We start from the raw sequence: 25946 nt of genomic DNA, 5'->3' as shown, positions 1-25946 counted from the left end.
CATAATTAAAGTGGATATATGTAAGAACCTTCATGTATTAGTTTCTTTTCCCCAACTTCCTATAGGTTGTCTATGAAAGCCTGTAGACTGATTTTTATGAGAAGGAATTCGGGACGTTTTTGCCGGGAAAATAAAAAGGATGTGACGTTTATGCGCGCTCTCAAGAGCCTCTCTTCCGTTCTGTGACATATGAAATGATTGCTTAAATTTTCAGGATAATGCCGAAAAAGCTGTTCTGTACTGTAATGTCAATGTGTAATGCAAAGAAAATGGATTAATTAATTAGTTTGAATTAAAACGATAGTCTGTCTTAGATATACCCAGGCTTTAGTCTCAAACATAGGCTACTTTATAATCAAACTATTATACAGTGTAATTTTAATTACCTCACCTGTAGACAAGATGCCGGTGAATTGCAGAACTGGTGCAAACATATCCATATCGTTATGACCAGTTACTGCTGCTTTCTCACCGCTGCCATTTTGTTGTGTTTATTTTGTTATTGAGAGGAAACCGCGCAGCACATATTTACATATTCATCTAAATGTCGCTCTCAGCAACAGCGTGAAGAGCGTCGGGATGTTCGTTAACAATGTCGCTGCAAAGTTATTTCTAACTTCTTTTTACCCTAAGCAAAGAACCAAAATTAACTTATCGGGGCCTTGAATCACGTTCAATCTCTTGTACTTGCGGTCACGAAGAGCAGGAAGTTGCTGGCGCAGTTCACTTAACGGCCACCGGTGTCACTAATAAGGGTTTCTGAATTCTACATATATCTTTTTTGTTTTGTTTTTTGAAATAATAATAATACTCATATTTAAAATTATAGCCTAATATTATTAATGTATTTTTTCATTAAATGTATATCAAATGTATCACCATGCAAGAAGCCTTTTTTTTTTTTTTTTTTTTAGCATTTACAACAAAAACAAAACAAAACAGAAAAAATGGTATGAATGGACACCTGCAGGCCCACGTGTCAATAGGGACAAATATGTCAGCCAAATATTTACCTGATATTGACCAGCCAAATATTGTCCAAATATTGTCATGGTAGGCCTAAAGATAGCTTGGTTTGTCCAATGTCAAATACCCCACTTGGAATAGAGCACACAAGTCATTTGGTGATTTAAGTGGTGATTCCATGTCCTTTTTAAAGCTGAATTCTTCAGTCACAATTCATTTCAGTATAATGAAAAAGTGCAAACAGCACACTCTTTCCATTTTTTCTTTTCTGTAAAACGAAAGTAATTCAGAGATACTGTAGCATACATAGTGTCTCTACAGTGATACTATATTATACATGATATTTGTACAGTGATACTTACTCTATGAGTCAGCCTGAATAAATGTTGCTCTTAAATGCTGCTCAGCAGAATAAGTAACATGAGTAACTGTTGTATTAGTCCCATTAGTCTCCAGTGGTGGCGTACTTGACTGTAGTAAACATGTCATCTTTGCTCCGTGTCTCCCTCCTGTGGCGGTCCTGAAAGTCTCCAGTGCTCTGAGAGGATATTTCAACTAGACACATGGGCTGCATCCGAAATCGCATACTTTCCTTCTAGGAGGCAAAAAACAGTATGTGACAAAAGAAGTACGCCAGAATTCTCAGTACTCATAAAAGAGTAGGGAAAAAAAAGTACCTGGATGACCTACTTCTTCAGGGGAGATTCTGAAGTGTGCATATGATGGACACTTTACTATCCCACAGGAGAGGATTTGTGCATGGCAGTTAAGCAACGCAACTGACGCAAGTAGGTCACATGATAATGACAGTGTGGCGAAGTACGTCCAGATTACTTTCATGCTACACACATTCATACTATATAAAAGGTACTTTTTAGTGGTCGTGAAGTAATTATTTGTTCAAAATAAGTACCTACTCAAGAGTGTATGCGATTTCGGACGCAGCCATGGTCATATGAGTTTATGAATTTGGAGTTTAGAACAAGCATTGGCACATTTAAATGTTGTTTTTCTTCTTCTTCTTTTTTTTTTTTTAATAAATTGTAATAATTTGAATACTGCAATGAATATTAGTGTATTATTATAATAAATATTAATACTGTTCCAAAAAATATTTAATGACAATGCTAGTGCTTGTGATTGCAGATTTTAACCAATAGATGACAGTGTTGTTTTTCTCATTAGTGAAATACACTAATTTAGATAAACCACAATAAGTACAACATAAAATAAATGACTTACATCTGTACATTAAGTATTGTTAGTATTATAAAGTTAGCATTTAAAGAAACAGCGTTTCCATCAAAATAAAGTAACTATATTGTAAAATAATAAGGCCCACCTGTGTTTATTGTATGAATTTTTCCCCCATGTTTTTTTCTGTGCTTTACTCCAGTGAAAACAGAGATTAAGAACATCCAACATCAGCCAAATGAATTTGTTTCATAATCAAAACCTTTTTTCAAACAAAGGGAAGAATTTGAGTTTCCAAAACATGCTGTCCATGATTATGGTAATTTGTTACATCCACTTTCTTTCTTGAAAACACTATGTTTTAAGCCATATCCAACTCTACAACAAAATTTCAAGAAGAAAACAAACTCAGACTGATTATATAATGATCGGGACTGAGTATAAAAGCAGCTTCTTAAAATATGATTTGTGCACTAAAATTGCCAGCTGGAACACCTGAATGAGTACAAAATAAATCATATTCAAACACATCTGACTGATCTGTCAGGGATTTAATGACATATTAGGTCTTAAAAAATGAAGTTTAAACATCACAAATAGACAAATTTAAGGCGTCAGTGATATATCTATATAATGAGATATCACTGCAATAACCTTTCACTTCGCAAAATGAGATTTAACAAGATTCCTGTCCATCTGAACAAGTCAGTAGGTTGCACAATGCTCCAGAAAGCACATCGAGGTAATACTGAGACTTCTCCAGACGCTGTCCACCATCACTTTATGTGAGATCTTCTTTGAGCTTTTGTTCATTTATAAAGGCAAACTGGTCAGTGAAGCGGTCTGAAAATAGTTAGTTGAGAGCACAGCGATGCTCTGCAGAACAGGCTCATAGAAACAGCTTGTTTTTAGAAGTCTTTATCCCAGCCAGAGAATTCATCTGGAGGTTCTTCAAGCTCAGGGGGAAACATGTCGAAATGGCTGTGATCCAGAGGCCCTTTCAGCTGGGAAAATCAGAACAGAAGAAAATACAACAATGTACAGTAGGATAACAGGCTCTAATTTCTCAAGACATATGTAAAAACATAGGCTGCATCTTTACTATCCCACGAGGCCACGGAAGAGGATTTGTGAATGGCAGTGAAGCGACGAAACTGACGCTAGTACGTTACATGATAATGACAACATGGAGAATGTAGTGCATCTAGATTATATTCATACTACACAAATAAAGAACATACTTTTTTAGCGAAGTAATTACTACTCAAGAGAGTATGTGATTTGGGCTGCAGCCATTGTAAAACTGTTGAAGCTTTGCTTTACCTCTCTCCTCAGAGGAGACATCAGCTTCCGCCGTCTGAGTCCCTCCCAGTTGAAGCCTTGAAACCACCTGTGAGAAAACAATGGAAAAAACTAAACCTCCAGTTTAGAAACAGCATCCTCTCACATCTTCAGCCTCATCTGTCACTTTCCTTGTAGTGAGAAAATGTTTCAAGGGGACATATTGTACATTATTATTGTTCTATCCCCTGTGGTCCACTATTATTTTTAGAAAATGTTTCATTGCTCCAAAAACTAATTGAATTTTTATGCCCATTTCCACACTCTCACTGACCTTTAGAATTTAACGTGCCACTTTTTTGCTGCGGTTCCTTTAAAGGGATAGTTCACCCAAAAATGAAAATTCTGTCATCATTTACTCACCCTCAGGTTGTTCCAAACCTGTATCAATTTCTTTGTTCCTTTGAACACAAAGGAAGATATTTTGAAGAATGTGGGAAACTGAACAGTTCTGGGACACCATTGACTTCTACAGTATTTTTTTCCTACTATGGAAGTCAATGGTGCCCCAAAACAGCCTGGTTACAAACTTTCTTCAAAATATCTTCCTTTGTGTTCAGCAGAACAAAGACATTTATACAGAATTGGAACAACTTGAGGGTGAGTAAATGATGACAGAATTTTCATTTTTGGGTGAACTATCCCTTTAAGATGTATATGTAAGCGCTTTCTTCACATGTGAAATTAGATTTTTGCACTTTTTCACAAGCTGAAGGTTTGCAGTATTTTCTCATATAGTTTTTAACTGCTTCATAACAGCCTCTTTGCAGAAGTACAAAATGAGATGTTTTTGCAGTTTAATGGTCTTTTTGGACTGGGGAGGATGATTTGAGTTCTGCAAGTTACTGTATGTTTTCATGGACAACATTTTTTATGACCATCAAAATCTGAAGATACACTACCTTTAAAAAGTTTGAGGTCGGTAAGATTTTAAGTCTCTTATGCTCATCAAGGCTGAATTTATTTGATTAAAAATACTGCAAATACATTAAAATTGTGAAATATTATTACAATATAATATATACTGTTACAATATATACTGTTTTCTATTTTACTACATTTTAAAATATAATTTATTTCTGTGATTCAAAGCTGAATTTTCAGCATCATTACTCCAGTCTTCAGTCACATGATCGTTCAGAAATCATTCTAATATGTGATTTGGTGCTCAAGAAACATTTCTTATTATCACTGTTGAAAACAGTTGTGCTGCTCAATATTTTTGATACTTCTTATCAGTATTCTCTTTACGTGAAATAGATACTTTCACTTTCACTTTTGACCAACCTTGCTGAGTTTTAATTTGTAAAAATGATCTGACATTTGAACAGTAGTCTATGTCTCAGATCTCACTCGTCTGACGACGTATTGTTACCTGCACATGCATATTCATGCCTGTATCAAGAGCATGCGCCTTTATTTGCATAATGCTCTGAACATAATTTAGTGACATAATACAAAATGATGTTGAGCTCTTCTGTGCTTTGTGTGTATGTTACCTGAATCACCCCTGTGTGATAAGAATACTCAAGCATAATGAATATAAAAACAACAGCTTCTCAGTACAAACACACAAAGAGGTAGTAAAATAATAAGTGTGGTAAGTCCCAGTTGATTGTAATCAGCCCAGTGAGCATCATCAGTGCACATGCATTTTAGGTGCTATCACTCGTGTGACTGTTAAAGAATGGGCCCAGTGCTTCACCTTGCTGTCTGTGGCTTCACTGCGCTGTGGAAGATGGCAACAGCTGTGCCTCTCATTTTTGGTCACTAATTGCTCCCCCTGTGAATGCACTGGGACTAATTTGGCAGGCTGGCTCAGCTACCCATTGTGCTGTGACATACAAAGGAGCGAACAGACCTGCAGCAAAACACTCAACAATACACTACCAGTGATCAGACACATGGATTAGTGGTTTAGTGTACTCCCAGGTGAGTTTAATGTTCGTTAATGCAGAAAAATGAAACACTTACATGAGAATATGAGAGTGTAAGGCCTGCAGTTTACAGTCAGACAAATGAAGTTAATATTAACAAGATTTATGGGCAGGATTGGTGGAGTCATAGCATTGGCTACGGAGAATGAGTTATGACACTAACAGGTTCACAGGTTTTTCCTGGACTAAAATGCATGTTTGAGCTGTTTTAACTGAAAGCAACTTGTACTGACATATCTTAAAATATGTCAGAGCCATTGTTTTGTCTCAAGATGCACACCAGTAATGTTTTTTTCTAAGGTACGTTTATAAAAGCTACTTAAATGTCCTAATTGAACCTAGGCCTAATCCTGGCTTAGTCTAAGCCCTGTCTGTGAAACTGGGCCTAAACCTAATGAAATCAATATTATAAAACATTTAAGGAATAGTAATAATAATAATAATAATAATAATAAATAATATTTACTCATCCTTCCCTTGTAAAAAATAAGTACACTTAATTGTATTTAATCTGAACTTGTAGTGTATTTCAAATCTCAAAAGTATATTTTAAAAAACTGTACTTGCAGATAAAATAATATTAATTAAATAAAAAGCCACTCAAGTGTACTTAAAGATAGTACGCTTTCATGACTGTTTCTTAACACACTTAAGCACAGTTTTAAAAAGCACTCTAAAGTTCAATTCATTGCATTTTATATAAATTTAAACTATAATGCATTTTTATTTAATTGCAGTTAACAGTTTTAGAACAACATGAGGGTGAGTAAATAATGACAGATTTGTTATTTTTGGATTCTTTTAAGCAAAAATGTAAGCATCTTTTAATATTTGATAAAGTTCATGATGTAAGTTCGGGAGGAGCTTGTTCGTCCAAGGGGTATATAAGCATATATAGCTTACCATCTTTCGACAACATCACTCAAGCATCCCTCCTCCTCCACCTTCATTCATATTTCTATGTATTTTCTCAGGGGGGGGGGGATCTAAAAGCTCGATTTAAGAGCAAACCTTTAACCATGGACAGCATGCCAAACCTGTTTACCTATATTTTGCCACATGATTGTACGATCAAATGAACTTACGAATTGACCTACTTGTGTTTCTTGATGTCATTGATGCCATTCTTTTTATTCCCAAGCCGTTCTGCTGGATTGAGTCTGGAGACAGTGAGAAAGATGAGTGAGTTTCTGATTGCTCTCATACAGGCCAAGCAAGAGAAAAAGGCAAAACAATAAATATATAAACATACATTGAAAGGGACACATGGATACTGACACATGCAACCACGCAGAACCTGATTTCACCAAGTGCAACATTTTCATGGATCAACATATTTGATGATCCTGGAACAACATTCCAATCAACCAATCAGATTTGAGGGACAAGTTTACAGTTTATGTCAAGTTTAGGCTTAGGTTAGGTTAACCAGGGTTAGGTGCTTCTACATCAGTGTTATTCACCTATCATTTTCCTCTGATTTTAGGGATAACTTATGGGTAGGGTTAGATTTAGGGGTAGGGGTATGGTTAGGATAAAATTTTCTGACAGGAATGTTGTTCCAGGATCAACAAAATATGTTGACCCATGAACATGTCTAACTGCAAAATCAAAACGTGCTGCAATCACGGTGTAATGATGGGTCGGCAGAGCGGGGATCCATTCACAAGCTTTATTAAGAACAGTATTTACACAGGTAGACAGGGGCAAAGGCAGGTACATGAACAAGGACAGGCAATGGTCGAGGCAGGCGGCAGACAAACAGAATCAGGGTACAGGCAAGGATCAGGGCAGGCAGCAAACAATCACAGTCCAGGAAACAGGCAAAGATCAGGGCAGGCAGCAAGGGTCACAGAGAATAAACAATCCAACGGTAACAGGGTAAACAGTCCACAAGAAAACGCTCAGAGTTGATCACCGGGGCAAATCCAGACTTCGCGGTGAGGTGGTGTGTGTGTAAGTCCTTTATAGTCCAGGTAATGATCTGCAGGTGTGTGTGGCACTTGGTGATTGGTGTGGAGTGTGCATGTGATTGGAAGGGAGGATTATGGGAAATGGAGTCCAGGAACTGACAGGAACAGACAGTGATCGTGACACACGGTGAACATCAAATCTATTTTATTTTCATCAAATGAAAAGTGAAAAAAGTGAAAGCGTGTCTGGAGCATAGGATGACAGAGGCTCTATTCCAAAATCTACTAAACTGCCTACATAAGCCTACATTGGCAGCATATTAAGGCATCAACTGCACACTACAGACAAGACTATGCAAAATTATATAACAGCATTGCACATATCCTTCAAGCAAGCAATCCAGTGCGACAAGCTCAGAAAGAATTCATTAAAATTGGCGGACAAAGAGAGATGTGGTTTATAAATACTTGTGAAAAAGATGTGTGCTTAATGTGCACTTGTAGTGTACTTCAAATCTTAAAAGTATATTTTTAAGAAACTGTACTTGCAGATAACTTCCCACGTAAATATACTCTTTCATGACTATATTTCTTAACATACTTAAGTACACTTTTAAAATTTACATTTTAAATAATTGTTTTTATAATCTTTTGTTGTGCTTTAAAGTACACTTATTTTGATGTGTTGACTAACATACTAAATCACATGTAAAGTACTTGATTATAATTTTGATATTACATTTAAAGTTAATATATATTAAATGTACTATATTGCTACTTTATCATTACAAATATATTTAAATACATGACACAAGTTTAAACAGAAATGCACAATAATGTGCTATTATGCGTTTACAAAACCTCTGGTCAGTGAACTGCTGTGTATTTGAGATGAGTTTGAATGTCTCAGAACGAGAGAAACATACTTGCAAAGTCTCCGTATGAGATCCTCTGGACGCTTACTGATCCTCTTGGGAATGTCCACCTTCTCTATCCCATGAAGAACCATAGTGTAGATCCTGATCGGATCAGAGCCTGTGAATGGAGGGCTGACAGTCGTGTGGGAGAACAATCAAAAGTCATTTATCATGATTTAAGCCACTAAAACTGCTCAAATTAAACCATAAGACAGACAATACTTAAAATGTATTTCACTTTGTGAATTTCAGTTAAACATACATGATTAATGTCACAAAAATGCATAACTGTGCACAAGAATGTAAATTCATGCAGTAAATAAGCTATGCTAACAGTATGCATCAATAAGCTTTGAGAAGATGTAAACTTCATGTGGCATTACGTCATAAAGATTTTGTCCAGCTGGTTGATCACACTGCAACTGCATATATTACATAGTCCCATCCCCAATACTCTGTTGCTATGGTGATGCTGACTGAAGCTTGAGGCAATGGAATATAATGTGAAAGCCATGATGGCTAATCTCACACTAGAGGACCATTTGCTCTGGTCAAGCGAGCCCTGCCCTTTACAAATCGGATGTTGAACATGATGCAGAGCGTTTTGGCAGAGGCACAGGGAAGGCCGTGCCAATGCAGCAACAGAACTGATTCTCTGAAGGTCTGGGAAATCTGTGCTCTTTAAAGGTGAAACTAGTGGCACCAAACAGAATTACAAAACTGATTATTGCTTCCAAACACTTTCCATTGCTTGTGAAAATAATAAGTCCGTCCCAAACTCAAAGCATTGGTTGAACTAGAAGTTGCTTTAAAAGCACCACATATTCAGGCCAATATTCAGCCTACAAATTCAGTCCCGTGGAAGCATTTGGTGGATGAAACACATCTTATGAAACACACGTGATTACCTGCCGATTAGGAGCTCAAAGATGAGGATGCCCATGGACCAGCAGTCAGCTCCAAAGTCATGACCCTTATTCATGATGACCTCAGGAGCCACATACTCAGGAGTGCCGCAGAACGTCCAAGTCTTCTTACCTAGTCCGATCTTTTTGGCAAAGCCAAAATCAGTCTGAAAAATAAAAATAAAATAAAAAAATAAAAAAATAACAGCGTAGATAATAAGGATGCTCAATGTAAGACTAAGAAGTGGCTACATATTCCAGACTCCATGCATACTGTATATAGTACAGTGAGGTACAAAAGTCAGAGACCACTAGTGAAAATTATTGTATTTTGTATTACAAATAATCACAAATTATATTATCATAGCTGCGTGAAAAGTTTAATTGAAAATTATGAATTTGTTCTCCAGCATGATTTGAGAATGATCCAAAGAGCATCTTGTTTTTCAATAAAGTAAAAACATGTGGCCTCAGACTTTTGGACATTTCACCATGGTATTTAGTGGTGTATGTAAAATGACCATCTTGACATAGCCATCTCCATCCAGAAGAAGATTCTCTGGCTTCAGGTCTCGGTACACGATGCCTCTGCCGTGCAGGTAATCAAAAGCTTCCAGCACACATCCAGTACAGAAACGGGCAGTGTGCTCATCAAAGAAACTCCTAAATGAAATCAAAACATCATGAAATCCTAACTTAAGAGATTTATGTATTCTACATATCATTCAGCGATAGTCAGTAATAACCATGCAAGTGATCAGAATAAATGTTTATCAAAGACAGTGGGCTGTGATATGCAATATGCACAGTGTCAAAACAACCTACACTCACATGTCCCTTAGCACGCTCCACAGCTCTCCTCCCAAGCAAACCTCAAGCAGCATATAAACGTACTTATCATCCCGGAATGTTCGGAACAACCTGAAACACACAAAGGCAGCCGGAGACACTCGATTATTTGCATTCTGCGAAACAGAGTGTCTCTTTAGCATTTCTCACTGCTAGCGTTCATAGAGAACTAGACTTGCATGTAAAGCTGTGCTAGCTTTTCATCTACAAATGCCAGAGAGGCAATAAAATGAGCTAGAGCACACACTCCGACAGGAATATAAGCATGGTTTGAAATTCCCTGGGGAGTTTCCTAGAAACATGCAAAGTAGAAGCTGCTTTTCTGATACAGATGAAAAGCACAATGGCACTGAGACCACTGTGACAGATATAAGACAAACGTCTAGTGTGTCAGGATCTGACAATTCAGTCCTTCATGGATTTCTTGTATGACTCTGTCCGCTCTACAGCAACTACAGTATAAGTTTACTGAGCTCTAACACCACTGACCTTCAGTCGCCACACCTGGTATTAAGATGCGTTTTGGTCGATCGGATCACAAGTGGACGAGGGAGACACATTCCCGTTTACACTTGGTATTTTAATCCGTCTCTTTTGTCCACTTTTAACCACTTCTGTCCTGATTTCTTTGAGGGGAGGGTCTATGAGCGGGTATATGTATGGTCTTTTTCAGATCTTTCGATCTAATGCATGAGATAAGCTTGCAATAAGCAATTTACATATGAACGCGCATGGAGATGATGGAAAAACTAACAGAGAGCATCAGCTTTCGTTTCTGCTCTGACAGCCACAAGACCAGCCGAATGCTGTGAGTGCTAGAAATCAGGAATTGTGAGAGAACATTGTGCTTGGTACATTTTTCATCTTCAAACCAAACTTGGGTCATCAGTTGACAAAGTTTAAATCCCGCCAGGCTAGCGCGCTTCCCATAATGTTTATGCATTAGGTCAGTAGGCGGAGAGTGGGCGGTCTTTTGTGGCTGTCTGAACACATCCGACCACATGAGCGTCTACACTATGAAAGCAACCCAGTCAAATGTGTTTTCGACTACCTCTGGAAGTGGTCGAAAGTGGACAAGCTCTAAACATTTTAGACCCCCTTTAACACCTGTATTTAGTGTCATCCACTCGTGATTGGATCAACCAAAACACATTTTAATACTAGGTGTAAACAGGACCAAAGTGTCCTCTAAACAACAAATTTTAATTCCAGTGTGGACATTTAATTAATTAGATTAAATGCAGATTTAATGCATTAAGCACACTCAGCAGTTCCAATATTGTGTCTAAGATAAAGAAAAGAACAAATCTCAAGATTTTTATGGTTTAAAACATGTGCCAAGTTCGTAGAAATTTATCAATTGTCATGTTGAAAACTTTTATACCATTTTCAACAAAAGTTAATGGCTAATAAATGTCATGTGGTGTGACCATCATAAGTATATTTGCAAATATCATGAATAACGAATTAATAAATATCAGGAGGGAGGGTTGCACCATATTTAACATATGGTAACATTTAACAACCTAAACTGACCTTGCCTTGTCATAACACGTCAGATTTCGTGAACCTTTTTTTTTTCAAATATTTATAAAATTTTAATAATATTATTGCTTTTAGAAACAATAATCAAATATAATGACAAACTATGTTCATCAAGTGTAATTGAATGTATGAAATGCATGTTTTATGTATTTTTGAGTAAATTAATAAATCCAGACAAAAAATGAGCATCATGTCACTGACCCCTGAATGAGCATAATCAAAGTCAAGCCCATTTTCTATTTACAGCTATAATAGATATAAATAGTGTCTGTAGCCATAATGACAGTGACTAAAGTAAATATCAAAGTTGCCAGCTTCCAAAACACCGGAAAGTCTTATCATAATTGGTACAACATTATCTAATAAACAAGTCTAATCGAAGTACAAGTTCATCTGTCAGACCTTAATTAACAAACAACAACCAACAGTCTGTTTACCTACGTTTCTCCCATCAGCCCTGCAGTCTAGCAGCAAGCCATTCATTCAGTCCATTATATTGATTAATTAATTAATTAATTAATTTAGTGGCCATCAGGGGGAAAGTCTTGTTCTTGAGCCCAATCTGTGTACAGTAAATACCTTTATCACTCTTGAGGATTATATGAAATGAATCTAAATTGCATTATTATTCCTGTGTGTTTACACTTCTCCAATTAAAATATGTCAATATCTAACAGGAAGGATATGCTCATTAGTCTGACCTGACAATAAAGTTAGAATTGGTCTGTTGGAGGATGTCCTTTTCTGAATAGATGTGCTCCTGCTGCCTGGTGTCCACAATGTGCTTTTTCTTAATACACTTTAAAGCAAACGCAGTATCTTCTGAATCTTTAAGCTTGACCTAAGACACAAAATGCATGCAATAAACAATATAAAACACAATTATTTTTTACATGTCATTGCTGCAAAACTTTCCATTAGATTTATTCATGCATCAGAGTAAAATATATGCTGTATAAATGAAATCTAACCAGCTCCACTCGTCCAAAGCCTCCCATCCCTAGTGTGGCCACTACTTGAAGTTCTTTCAGGAAGGAGTTACTGGACAAACCAGATGCCTTCTCCTTCAGCCTCCTGAGCTCCGCTGCCTCAGGAGAGCGTTCGTAAAGAGGCGACTGAGGCCTGTAGGGAAATGATTGTGACTGTCATATACAGGAATAGAGTAGTTGTGTGCTGGCTTAGCTGTGTCTGTTTCCATTAGGTGTGTTCTTACATGGCATTCCTCCTCTCATCACTCAGAGAGAGCTGCTCCACATACTCCCTCAGATAGGCTTGTAGCTCCTCGTAGGTTCCCACCATCTGATTGAAGTTACTTTTGAAAACCCGGAGAGAGTGATTATAAATATCTGTTTTAGTTATAGGTAGAAAATAATTTTTCAAAGTTGTAAATAAAAAAAGATTACTTGAAAAATTTTTAATTCATTGTGTTACTTGCTATTTCTTTGTAATTATTTGTAACATTTACTTGCAATTCCTTAGTGAAAATTGTTTCAAAGTAAATCCTACACCATTTTTTTTGTCATTGTATGTTATTAGTAGGGATGTAACAGTAATCTATATTAAAATAAAGTAAAAAAATTGGTCAGTGATTCTTAATAATTATGACTAATCTAAAAGCTGTAAACAGCTATAAAATGTAAAAAAGCTATAAAATTATAATTTTAAAGTTACAATTTTCTATCTTTACCAAACAAACCATTTATTAGTGGCATGTATACAATAGAATAGAGTAATAACAATGACAATTACTTCTTCACATTACCATATTTGTTCTTTTTTTTTTACCTTTTTTCTTTTTTACAGTTGATTACTGCATTTTTCACTTAATTTGTATCTTTCTTCTATTGTTTTAAATTATTTGTTTTTTTGTTCTTTTATTTTATTACTGTTTACTTTATTATTTGCAACACAGAATGTTAAATATTAGCATATTAGTTTTTTTCTGTGGCATCAAAATTGGTATTGACAACTGAAATTATGATATGGTGATAACCCTACTTGTTAGTGTGGAAGAAACATCACTTACTCTCTATCCACCACCAAACACTGTGTGTCATTTTCCTTTGCAATGATATTAGCCGAGCGGACATCCTCACTGAAATGGAATTATAAGAAATATGTAATGATGTTGTGCCACTTTGGAAATATGGTTTTATATATATATATATATATATATGTAAAACTGTGACTGAAAACATCCTGAAAAACATCCTCCTTTGCTTCTTCCCAATTGAGAGTACTTCATCTGAGCTTTAAATGAATCTAAATCTTTATAACAAATTTGTGAATATGACAAGTGGCTCTACTGTGTCTAAGAGTGTGAGCGTCTCTGTGAGTGTGCTCTTTCACAATGGTACATTGAGAATGAACATCTTTTCAGATGACTGACATTCCACCTCCCACATCCACTCCTACAGAAACTTGTTTCTTACAGCTCTTAGTGAACAATGTGTAGACATTGTAGAGATATGTAACTAATCTTTTTCCTGGCCTACAGGAAGTCTACAATCACAAAGGATTCATTGTTGGTTGTGTTCAATATTGTTAAAAACAATGATACCATCTCCAAACCTTATGAGAGCCTTTTCCCCAAAGTAATCACCCACTCCAAGAGTCTTAATCTCCTGCGGTTCAGAAAAGCCCTCTGTAGTCTGTGTTACAGACACCTGGGAAAAAAACACACAAAAAAATCTTACTGTACATCTTACTTTTTGTTCGTTTGACTGACAAAATTATCCTTCATAACAACTGCAATTACTGTCCCACATCTGAAAGCTCCCTACTGTCACATAATGGTATTCAGGAGATGCATGATGCAGACTATCAATCAAAGATACTTTTAATAAATATGTAGAATGTCCACAGGCGAATACACAAAGAAAAATTTTACTAATCAAACATTAACATTAGACGTAAACCGACAAAGAACTGAATAGAACCTGTGGTATAAAATACAAGAGCAAACTAAATGAGACACAGATGATAATAATGAGTAACTAAGGAAACTAAGAGGGTGTAATTAAGGTCATGAAGAATGCTAAACTAAAAGGATATGCAAGAAAACAAGACACATGAAAGTAACACAATGAAACTAAACAGAACTTTAGTCCTCGCACTGTATGTACAGTATGTGCACAGCAGAGTAAATATCATAAATGATGATTATTTAAGCCGGCAGCTTAAGGGACCAAGGTGACAATGGTGACCTGGCAGAACAGGGCGAAGCCAGAGAGTGTGAGGACCAAGACGGAGCCAGAGGGAAGAAGGAACCAGTTGGAGCCGATAGGCTGACAGGCCGAGGTGGAGTCATGAGCCTGGAGGCCTAAGATGAAGCCAGGGTAACTGTCTTGTAGAGCTTGGCTGGTAAAGAAGAGACTTGATGCAGAGCCAGAGAGTTGGTGGGAATCTGGGAGTCAAGGAGCTGCGCAACACCAGTGGAGCAGGTGAGTCCTGGGGACTGGATGGAGCCAGTGATGAAGGAGATAACTGGGTGGGCAGGTGACAGGGTGGGAGTGGGTCATCTAAAAGATTAGGCAACCTAGACTGAGCCAGCAATGGTAACGGGGACCACGGAGTGGGCAGGTGACTAGAGAGAATGTGATCGTCTAGAGGAGTCTTTTGGACAAGTTCACAGGAGGGGACAAGGGAGGGAGATGGCTCTGTGGTGAGGTGGATGAGGCAGCGCTCTTCTACTGGCTCAGGAAAGATCCGCCCCCATGGTGCTGACTCCAGGTGGACCTGGTGGTTGGCTCTGGCCTCAGAATGAAGGAGGCTACCGGCTCTCCAACACAGACACATTGGTTGGCTCTGGCTCCACGGTGGATGGCGGGTCTCGCACATGGTCCATGGTGTGTGTTGGCTCGGGCTTAATCTTCGTGGCGTGCTTAGGCGTTGAACGTTCTGCAGCGGAAGATCTCTCATGCCATCCGGGACACTCTGGGCTACTTCGACTAGTCCTGTCTGGAGTGGGCAGTAAGATTGCTGCTGTCGATGGAACATGTGTCGCAGAGTCGAAGATGGTGTTGTTGTCCTTGATGACTCCCACGGTGAGAGAGGTATACTCAACAAACTAAGTGAAGGGCCGGTGTTCCTGATCTGGCCGCATCTTGCCAAGGATGCTCGTCCATCCCGCTCCAGAAGAGATGTTTTAGAGTTTCATCGTCCCAGCGAGCCTCGCTGTATATAGATCAAGGAAGCCCTCTACATATTCCTCCAGCGTCCGGCCATTCTGGAATAACAATCCTTCTCCATTATGGTTTTGGTTGGTTCATCTGTCGCATACACAGTGGTATTCAGGAGATGCATGACACAGACTATCGATCAAAGACACTTTTAATAAACAAGGAGATTATCCACAGGCGAATACACAGAGAACAATACCACTAACCAATGAACAAACAAGGGAACTAAACAAGACACAGTTGACAATAATCAGTAACTAAGGAAGCCACGAAGAATGTTAAACTAAAAGGATATAAGAAACTAAGACACATGAACAGAAACACAATGAAACTGCACAAAACCCTGACACCTATCATCCTATAGAGAAGCCAGGCCTCTCTAAAATACATGGATTGACAGCTCAATGTCCAATGTCCAATGTCCAAAAAAAATATTTTATCCCATGCAAGTAGCAGTCATACTCGTACAGGTTACTAATGATGTATGGTGTCTGGGTGGGACTCAAAATAATGCGTCTCCAGTCTCTTATCCAATTAAAATCAATCTTTGCTCCATTACAATCAATGGTACAAGTATCTGCCATAGACTCCCATTTAAGCACTACTTCAGTGGGGCTTCTATGGGCCGTTTGTCTGCTGACTCCTACAGGCATATTGATGTTGACTAAGCAGACAGAATGCAATCTGAACAGACAGTCTGAAAGTGCTACAATATTGAAATAAAAAAGAAAATAATATTTAATGGATTATTTGTAAATTAAAACTCAATGCAATAATGCATACCTCTCCTTTAGCTATGATAAAGAAAGTGTTTCCTTCCTCGCCCTCACGAATAATGTACTCTCCTTTGTCAAAATAATCCTAAAAAAGATTGAAACATAAATATGATCTGGTTATATTTCATTTCAGAAATAAATATGCATTACCAACAAATGACAATGCTATAGACACAATAAAATGCTGAAAACTTACAATTTCAAGACAGTCAATTATTTTGGCAAGTTTCTCCTCTGGTAGATCTTTCAACAAAGACACACTAAAGAAAAAATGTAACAAAATATTTAATCAGCTTTAAAGGAATACAGCATGCAATCGAATTTGTTAAAATGATATCAAAATTGTAAAAAAAAAAAAAAAAAAAGCACAGAAATTCTTCATTAACACATTTAACCCTTAAACCAACCAACATTATTTTAACAGTTACATTACAACATCGATTTATGATGAATTGATACACATTAGTGACAGATCTACAATAAGCATTTAAAACCACAACATCATAATCAGCGCTGAATGTGTGTTGAAGCAGCCAAGCAGGGAGGTGTGTGTTTATTTGTGTTGTGTGTTATTGTGTGTGTGAAGTTGACAACTGATAAATATGCACAAATGTTAGTGGCATGAATGTACCTGCGGAGGAAGCTGAAGTATTCCTCATGTCTGGCTTGAGTGGATCTCATCATGATAGTCTGGAACGTCTGCCGGTCCAGAGCCCAGATGTGGGACTGAGTCACAGCTAATGAAATGCAATCACCATCAGTTCCACTTCACAAATCTATAACTATGACACAAATCCAATATTTACAATAAAAGTAGGTCAACAATAATAGAAAAAAGGTCATGTTTGATATAACCCAATTGTTTGCAGTCTGCATCCAAATGTAATGCTTTGGACTTGTTTTAAAAATGCACCCATCAGTTTTTAGGTAACAGAAGTAAAATCATTTCACTGAAAAAAATAAATAAATGAGGATTTAATTATTACAATGTTATTCCAATTTTTTCCAACATCATTACCTACAGCAGCTTTTCAACCAGTATCACAGCAGCAGTCTACAAGGCACATATGCTAAAGGATCAGAACATGAGCACATCTATATGATGTTTTGATGTTTTAAACATTATGAACTAAACTCCTTTCACATTTAGCCAGATTTTCAAAGCAAAGCTGTCGACTCAAAAAACGAGCGTTTAAGGACTAAAAAGTGGATACAGGCGATTGAGACAGAGCGCGACATGTCATATTACTATGAGAACTACGCCCACTGGAGGGTAACGTAATCAGCGACAGGAAATATAATATATAAAACTGACATTTGGATATTTGACTTAACAGTGACTAAATGTTTACTGCACACGTAGGCTTACTGAGGCATACTGAGTGTCAGGATCCCAAAATTTACCCATTCTTCCTGCTGATGCTTCACGTCTTATTGCCTGTATCCACTTTTGTCTCCTTAAAGGCTGGCTTTTACGGTTCAGTAGCTTATAAAAACTTAGTTCTGGGTTTTTTAGCTTGTTTGCTGTACACTTTGTCACACAGCAGCTTTAAGGCATTGTTCTGTTTTTTGTTATAAGTCAGAAATGACAAGGAGGCAGCCTCACGCAATACAAAGTCAATGGAGACGGTTGGATTGTCTCTTCCCCCCCCCCCGGTGTGGCGTGGCCTAAATGCGCTCTGTCTCTATACAGTGAAAGACGATGTGGTCCTAAACAACACAGACACACTCATGACGGTAAGTAAAAGATGACAGAATTTTCATTTAATGAACCCTTAAAGGAATAGTTGTTTATCTTGCTGTAAACTATTAGTTTAAATACAAAAATACACCAAAACAGAGAGGAACACACACACACCTTTGACTGTGGCTGTTCTTTTACAGTTATAGAGAATGGCCAACTCTCCAAAGGCCGTCCCAGGACGCATCTGACCCAGGAGCTTTCCATTTTGAATGACCTCTAATAAACCCTCTAAACACAGAGAATCAAATCAGACAAAAAAATTATAAAAAAGTGGAGTGCAGTGGAATATTTGGATTTCAAAATTACGAAAGTATGAAAAGCAAGTAACAAAAACATCTGGAGTTTACCAGCAAGCACATAGAGGTAGTTCCCCGGCTCTCCCTCCTGAATAACTAGCTGCTCAGCAGCGTAGATTTTCTCGTACATGCAGTCCACCATCTCTCGAGTGTGCTGAGGCTCCAGCTTCTTCAGAAAATCATTGTTCATGATGGCTTCATTGATGAGTTTCTTAATGCTACAGGAAAAGAAGCAAAAAGAGTTTGGAGAATGTAAAACCCAAACACTTTACTAAAGCATACTTCATGCTGTCTGTCTGTCTGTCTGTATGTCTATCCATCTATCTATCTATCTATATGCAGTTTATGCAACTGAGTTTAATCTTAAAATCTCCTTTTATAAGACACTTCAATTAGATGAAGCTTTCTTCAAGGCAATGTCCATCAGTGCTGAGTGAAGTAAATAATTCTCTTGTCGGCACACTTCAGACTGCCTTTAATACACTGTTGAATTAAAGATTTCAAACCATCTTTATGGAGCACCCTTGAGAGCAAGTGTCACGAATAGCAACAACAATCAAGGGAAATATCAAGATCATTTGAGATCACAGGATTCAATTTTCAAGAAGAAATGTATATACCAGAGAGGTACTACACCAAGTTTAATACATGGTCCGACAAAAAATGAAAAAGTCATTATTGTGTTAGTCATTATCTACTCATCCTCAAGTTGTTATTGTCAAGCTCTAAAAAGTACAAAAAATCAACACAAAATTCATGTTTGACATGTTTCATAATTTACGAATTCTGCAATGTTATTGAACTGCATTGAATCGACTTTAAACTGATTTGAAGTGAATAAAGACACTATTGTCTTCTGTAGAGCTGCTTATAGCTGAAATGAACTTTCATAATTGATGAACTTTAAACAGTTATTGAACTGAAGTGAATCAACACTGAACTGAATTCAGTTCAATAATGACACTATTGCCTTTTTAGAGCTGCTTTAAAGCATAATTTGTATTTGTCTCATATTTGATGAAGTTTGCATCATTGAGTGTTATTTTCCAGTTTATTACAGTGAAGCTGCTTTGAAACAATCTGTACTGTATAAAGTATATATATACATGCTTTACATTCCTGTTCCTGAACTTTTGTGTGAGGAATAAACAGAAACTGAAATCTGCTGTAAGAATGTCTAAATATTATATGGCAGCGTATTTTTAATTTCGAACGTGAGTACAAATGAGATTTTTGAGATGAGGCGAATGGTGTAAGATGATCAGTGAGAAATTAAGGAATTCGTATTAATTATTATAAGAACAATTCCTATTCCTATTAATTCTTATTCAGTTTTGGTCGGTTTCTCACACAAAGCTGTAACATGACTTGGAATGCAGCACATAAATCATATGGGCAATTTTTTTTTATTGATGTTTTTTGACTTTTGTTTTTGACAATTTGGCACTGTATGTCTACATGTTTAAATAGTATAATGACCTAATTTTGGGAATTTTAATTCCTGGGTAAACTTACTTCCTATGGCATAACAAATGATACATTTCTCATTCTTTCTTTTGGAGGGCTAAAAAAACACTGGGGAACAAGTCTACGTTTTACATGTCAGTTTCAGACACTTTTTTGTCTTCAGTACTATACTATGGCCGATTCTCATTATCACATCTGAAACAGGAAGGTCTCTCCACTGACCCAAAATGGATCTTATGAATGAATTAGTGCTGGAGATTTGTAGACTGCCATCAAGAGCGGGTTTAATTAAAACAGTAATGATTCCTGTCCATGCATACAAATGGCCCACGCTTTGTGTTCTCTTTAGCCACTCCATCCCCTTCGGAGTGTGTTATGGTAATCCAGGCTTTCAAGCCCGCTCTGGGGTTGGAGACACTACAAAGGCTTGGCTAAACCTTACTCCTGTCTCCACCTTCCAGGGGAGTCAGTATTCCAGTGACTCCATAATGAAACAAACAATCCAGTGGTGCAGTCAGCTTCCGCACACTCACCTGGAGTCTTTGCGGATGCGAGATCTCTCTGTGGAGATGTGATGAACCCTGTGGTCGTGACAGAAGTGCCTCGATGTAGGTTCAGCTGAAACGCCCTCCTTAGCTTTAAGGCGTCGATGCACCTCCACAGCCACTCTGTGAAAGCGTGTAGAGCCCTGGTTGATCACACTCAGAAGTCTGCGGCTGTGCCTCAGTGGTGCCGGTGGTGAGCGCCCAAGGCTGTTATACCCGATTGCATCCTGGAGCTTATCAATCTGGGACACTTTTGCCTCTAGTTCTCTTTGAAGGCTATGTAACCGCTTCTCCTGTGCACGGAACTCCTGGTCCCTCCGTGCCAACTCTTCCTCCAGATGGGCGATCCTCATCTTCAGGGGCTCCACAGATTCCCAGACAGGGGCCTCTTTTATACTGGAGGCCAGGCACGTCTCCTCTAGTCGAGGAGCTTTGATCGAACCATTCCCCATGATCAGAGAGTGACTAGGAACCATAGAGAGGCCTTTGGGCTTTTAAATTAGTTCACTGGTTGGCCACTGCAATCAGAAGACAAAATACAGATTTTATGGATATCTAGACAGGGAATGTCCATTCAATCAACAGTACTTAAGTCTCATGCTTCTAAATAATATTTAATAAAATTATTTTAAAAAAGGAAGCATATTTATAAATACTATATTATGTTTACTTTAAAAAAGCAATTTTGTTAAATATTATTTAGAAGCATGAGACTGGATTTTTTACTGAATTTTGTGTAAATAAAAACTATTAACAATTTTACACTGTTATTATCCATTTTAAATACTAAACTATACATATGCAACATTTAAAACACACGTGACAACAAAAATTTGATATTAATGAAAAAAGACCATCAACAACATTACTGACTATGAATGGAAGATTATTCTTTGACAGCTGAATATGCTCTTTCAAAATTGAATTCATTAAGACTTCACCTGGCATTATCAAGTATAAACATCTGATTTAAGATGAAGGGACAATTATACTGTTATTTAAGACTATGAACTTGTAAGCCCCTTACAAACGTGCAAATTAAATCAAATATGACATGAATTATCAGCAAATTTGATATTAAACGAAATTAAACCTAGCAGACAGGCAAATGTTGAATTGCGGGCTACTTACCACCTGTCAGGGTGTAATACAGTTTCCACTGCGGTTTATTTGTGGATAATTCAGAAACGCTGCTTCTTCACATATGAGCGATCGGTCTGTGTCTCGCGCAGTGACAGGATGCAGCAGCAGCTGGACAGGCTTCACGAGACTGGTACTGAACAGTCGATTCTACTGACATCTAGCGGTGGCAGTGTAGCATTACACAGGACAGGGGAAACGTTTCATTGTAAAGGGTTAGTTCACCCAAAAATGAAAATTCAGTCATTAATTACTCGCCCTCATGTCGTTCCACACCCGTAAGACCTTCGTTCATCTTCGGAACACAAATTAAGATATTTTTGATAAAATCCGATGGCTCGTGAGGCCTCTATTGACAGCCAGTTAATTTAGACATTCAAACGCACAGAAAGGTACTAAAAACATATTTAAAACAGTTAATGTGCCTACAATGGTTCAACCTTATGTTATGAAGCGACGAGAATACCTTTTGTGCACCAAAAAAACAAAATAACGACTTTATTCAACAATATCGAAGCTTTACGAATCTTTCGTTTCGAATCAGTGGTTCGGAGCACAGCTAAAGTCACCTGAACCATTGAAATTTCAAAACACTTGTACGCAACGAAGCCTCGTTTACTGAAATCACGTGACTTTGGCAGTTTGAGATTGTTTGATACACGCTCTGAATCACTGATTCGAAACAAAAGATCCGTAAAGCTTCAAAGCTTCATGAAGGGGTGTTTTGAAATCGCCCATCACTAGATATTGTTGAATAAAGTCGTTATTTTGTTTTTTTTTTGGTGCACAAAAAGTATTCTCGTCGCTTCATAACATTAAGGTTGAACCACTGAAGTCACATGAACTGTTATATCTTCTTAAGTACTTTTCTGGGCATTTGAAAGTCTAAATTAACTTGTTGTCAATGCAGGCCTCACTGAGCCATCGGATTTTATCAAAAATATCTTAATTTGTGTTCCGAAGATGAATGAAGGTCTTATGGGTGTGGAACGACATGAGGGTGAGTAATTAATGACAGAACTTTCATTTTTGGGTGAACTAACCCTTAACTTTTAGCCATCATGTCATAAGATTAATGTTATCTCGCAATTTCTGATAGACGTTTTGTTTTGTGAATATATCATAAACATTTTTGAAACATTGTTTTCTTCATGATTTAAATAATTTTATGTCTCTGTCTGAATTTCTTTTTTTAACGCTTCTTATTGTGTCAACAGCCTACAGTCATCTGCCTTAAAGGGATAGTTTGCCCAAAAATGAAAATTCTGTTATCATTTACTCACCCTCAAGTTGTTCCAAACCTGTATGAATTTCATTCTTCTGCTGACCACAAAAGAAGATATTTTGAAAAATATGAATAACCAAACAGTTGATGGGCCCTATTGACTTCCATAGTATGGAGAAAAAAAATACTATGGAAGTCAATGGGGCCCATCAACTTTTTAGAAACTCGTTGTTTGAAACAACTTGAGGGTGAGTAAATGATGACAGAATTTTCATTTTTGGGCGAACTATCCCTTTAATTCTGTTTATTTCTTTAAAACCACCATTTGTTTGCCAAACAGAACAGTTCAGTCAGTGCATTTGCATTATTCCATTTCCTTTATTTCACTGCATGTATTATACAGTTCTGATGTCTTCTTGCAAAATAAACAAAAAGCTAGATAGCTACTCTTAAAAAATAAAATAAAATAAAAGACTGTGCCATTATGGAAAAAAAAGACATTAACAAAACTTTAAATAATAATATTGGTGTCTCCAAAAGCATATATTGAATCAGCAATAATAAACATTTACATATTCATTCAATGCTCGGTTCTGAACAATTTAAAGAAGGGAAATGGAAGGAAAAGAAAAATATTACCCTAAAGTCAAACAGACTGTAACATGTTAGTCAGACTGACACTTTAAATGTAAATGTATACAAGTAGGTGCATAATATCCATGCAAGTGGTTTCAATTCATCTTGCAGTTGCACTTCCTGTAAAAGCAGAGAAAAAAAATGCCCTCTTATCCATTTTCAATTACATACAACAACAACAACAATATCAAAGATATCACACAAACTGTCTGATAATTTGTTCTCGGTATGAAACACACTTGTAAATGATCTAAAGAAAGAAATCTGTGAGCAGCAGGTGAACAAAGTCTGAACGTCTCACAAAAGACAGCAGTGCTCACATCGGCAGTGTGTGATGTAGAGATCAGAATGATCCAAGAATGAACTGGCATCAAAAACTACAGCTGACAAGTTTGGTTAATGTTCCTAGCTGGGCTTGACAGCTGTTTTGAAAGTGTACTCCTCATTAAAGGTCAGTTAAGCCTAGAATATGGGAAATAACTGATTATAAAGCAATGGTTTAAAAAGAAAAATCTTATTTTACATAAATATCTTACAAACAAATGCAGGATCAAAGGTTAATCTGGACAGGTGTCCCTTTTAAAAATGCTGTGTCACAAATTTGAATTTAGTCAAGGTAGTTATACTGAATTGACACATTATTTGAAGAGTACACTGTACAAAGTATGACAATACGAGATCAAAACATTTGTCAACAGGGAAATGTGTAGAAAATACATGATTTACAGTACAAATATTATATTCTTGTTCAAGACATGGAAAACAATTCACACACACTTCAATGTGCAAAATTATACTGAGAAAAAGAAATGATGCCTTGTGTACAATAAAATGAAAACCACTTCATAACATGGCATGCCCTAAAGTTTAAAAAGCACCTAATGCTAATATAATACAGAGTGCATACGATCCGATTCATTCTTCTTTTCAACATTGTAAATTGAGCATTGTCTTATGTCAGTGGGTACAGAATGATTAGTAGGCTATTTGCAGCAAATATATGATATATACATATTATAACCGAAAAAAAAAAAAAAAAAAAAAAAAAACCCACATAGAAATACATGTTTTTAAACATACTGCTGTGAACACACTTAAAAATAAAGGTTACACTTAAGGGCTTTACAGGCTGATGCCTTAAACCAGCATGATTTACAGCCCGATAGGCTAATGGGATCTTTCACCCAAAAATGAAAATGAATTTACTCATCATTTACTCACCCTCAAATTGTTTCAAACCTTTATGAATTTCTTTTTTTTCTGCTGAACACAAAAGAAGAACTGTTTGGTTACCCATATTCTTCAAAGTATATATAATTTTCATTTTTGGGTGAACTATCCCTTTAAAAAAAAACGTTTTCTTAACATTTGCGCGTCGCGAGCGCAGCATGTCTGACAGAACAGGAAAGTTTTTCTGAGGTGAGAGACTTTTTATTTCATAACAAGCTACGAAAATAATGTTAGAATAATGACACTGACATATAGCCTGACATCATCTCATCTGACAGCAGATACTAAATCAGGACAACGCGTTTTTCTCAGGCACGTTACTTTAACTGCGTCTGACAGAACAGTCAATAGCGTTCACGCACGTCTTTCAAAATAAAAGTCTCGCATCAGAAAAGCATTTAGAATTAAGATTTTTGTTGTCGTTGTTTACACACTCTGCGATCCACCAGTTGAGAAACACTGACATAGTCGACTCAATAACCTTATAAAGTGAAAATGTGCTCCAATAAACCCATTGAAGAACCTTTATTTTTGAGTGTATCATTATGAAATGCTCATTTTTACACATATACACCTATATCACACAATGTCTTCAAAAACAAATACAAGTATATTCTCTGTAATTTATAACCCAATAACCAATATTACAAATAAACAAATTAATTTTCATTTCTCACTTACTTGACTTATCCCCTAATAGTGTTCAGATGACCATGAAAACAATGGCCTAGTAGTGTATAGGCCTACTGATAAGAAAATAGGTGTTTTTTAGGCTTGAACGAGTTGAATGGGAACTCATTTCATTTAAAAAATAATAATTACCTTGCTATCTGTATAACACCTTAAACAATTAAAACAAAGAATAGAAGATTTAATGAAACTATACAGTGGGTTTATATACAACCAATCTTTGCTTGAAACAGGTGTCAAAATAAAACGTAAGGAATGCTTGCATTAGGTTAAAAAAAAAAAAAACAGCTGCTGGTACATATGATACCACATCTAATTTTTCTTTTTTTCGATCTAGGTCATAATTATTGTAAGGACATTAGAATATTTCCCCTCACAAACCCCATTATGGTTGCTGTGATATTGTCATCCAGTACTCCATATTCTGTGAATTTGATAATAATAACTTG

At 36.8% G+C, this 25946-nt stretch overlaps 1 protein-coding gene across 1 annotated transcript; it reads right to left on the bottom strand.

Annotated features, from left to right (window-relative positions):
• Positions 1 to 1755: 1755 nt before the first annotated feature.
• On the bottom strand, positions 1756 to 21821 carry LOC127525555 (cGMP-dependent protein kinase 2). Its single transcript, XM_051918178.1, has 19 exons — positions 21708 to 21821; positions 20565 to 21094; positions 18616 to 18782; positions 18383 to 18496; positions 17156 to 17261; positions 16721 to 16784; positions 16532 to 16609; positions 14139 to 14233; positions 13594 to 13662; positions 12781 to 12879; positions 12539 to 12689; positions 12269 to 12408; positions 10005 to 10094; positions 9695 to 9836; positions 9177 to 9340; positions 8278 to 8400; positions 6536 to 6598; positions 3484 to 3550; positions 1756 to 3164 (listed from the first exon to the last, which is right to left on the bottom strand). The coding sequence occupies exons 2-19, from the start codon at positions 21050 to 21052 to the stop codon at positions 3069 to 3071; spliced, it is 2316 nt and encodes a 771-aa protein (XP_051774138.1). The 5' UTR covers positions 21053 to 21094; positions 21708 to 21821; the 3' UTR covers positions 1756 to 3068.
• Positions 21822 to 25946: the final 4125 nt, after the last annotated feature.

Source organism: Ctenopharyngodon idella, chromosome 13 (genome assembly GCF_019924925.1).
Source record: "Ctenopharyngodon idella isolate HZGC_01 chromosome 13, HZGC01, whole genome shotgun sequence".
Classification (NCBI taxonomy): domain Eukaryota; kingdom Metazoa; phylum Chordata; class Actinopteri; order Cypriniformes; family Xenocyprididae; genus Ctenopharyngodon; species Ctenopharyngodon idella.
This window is presented reverse-complemented; position numbering and strand designations above follow the sequence as displayed.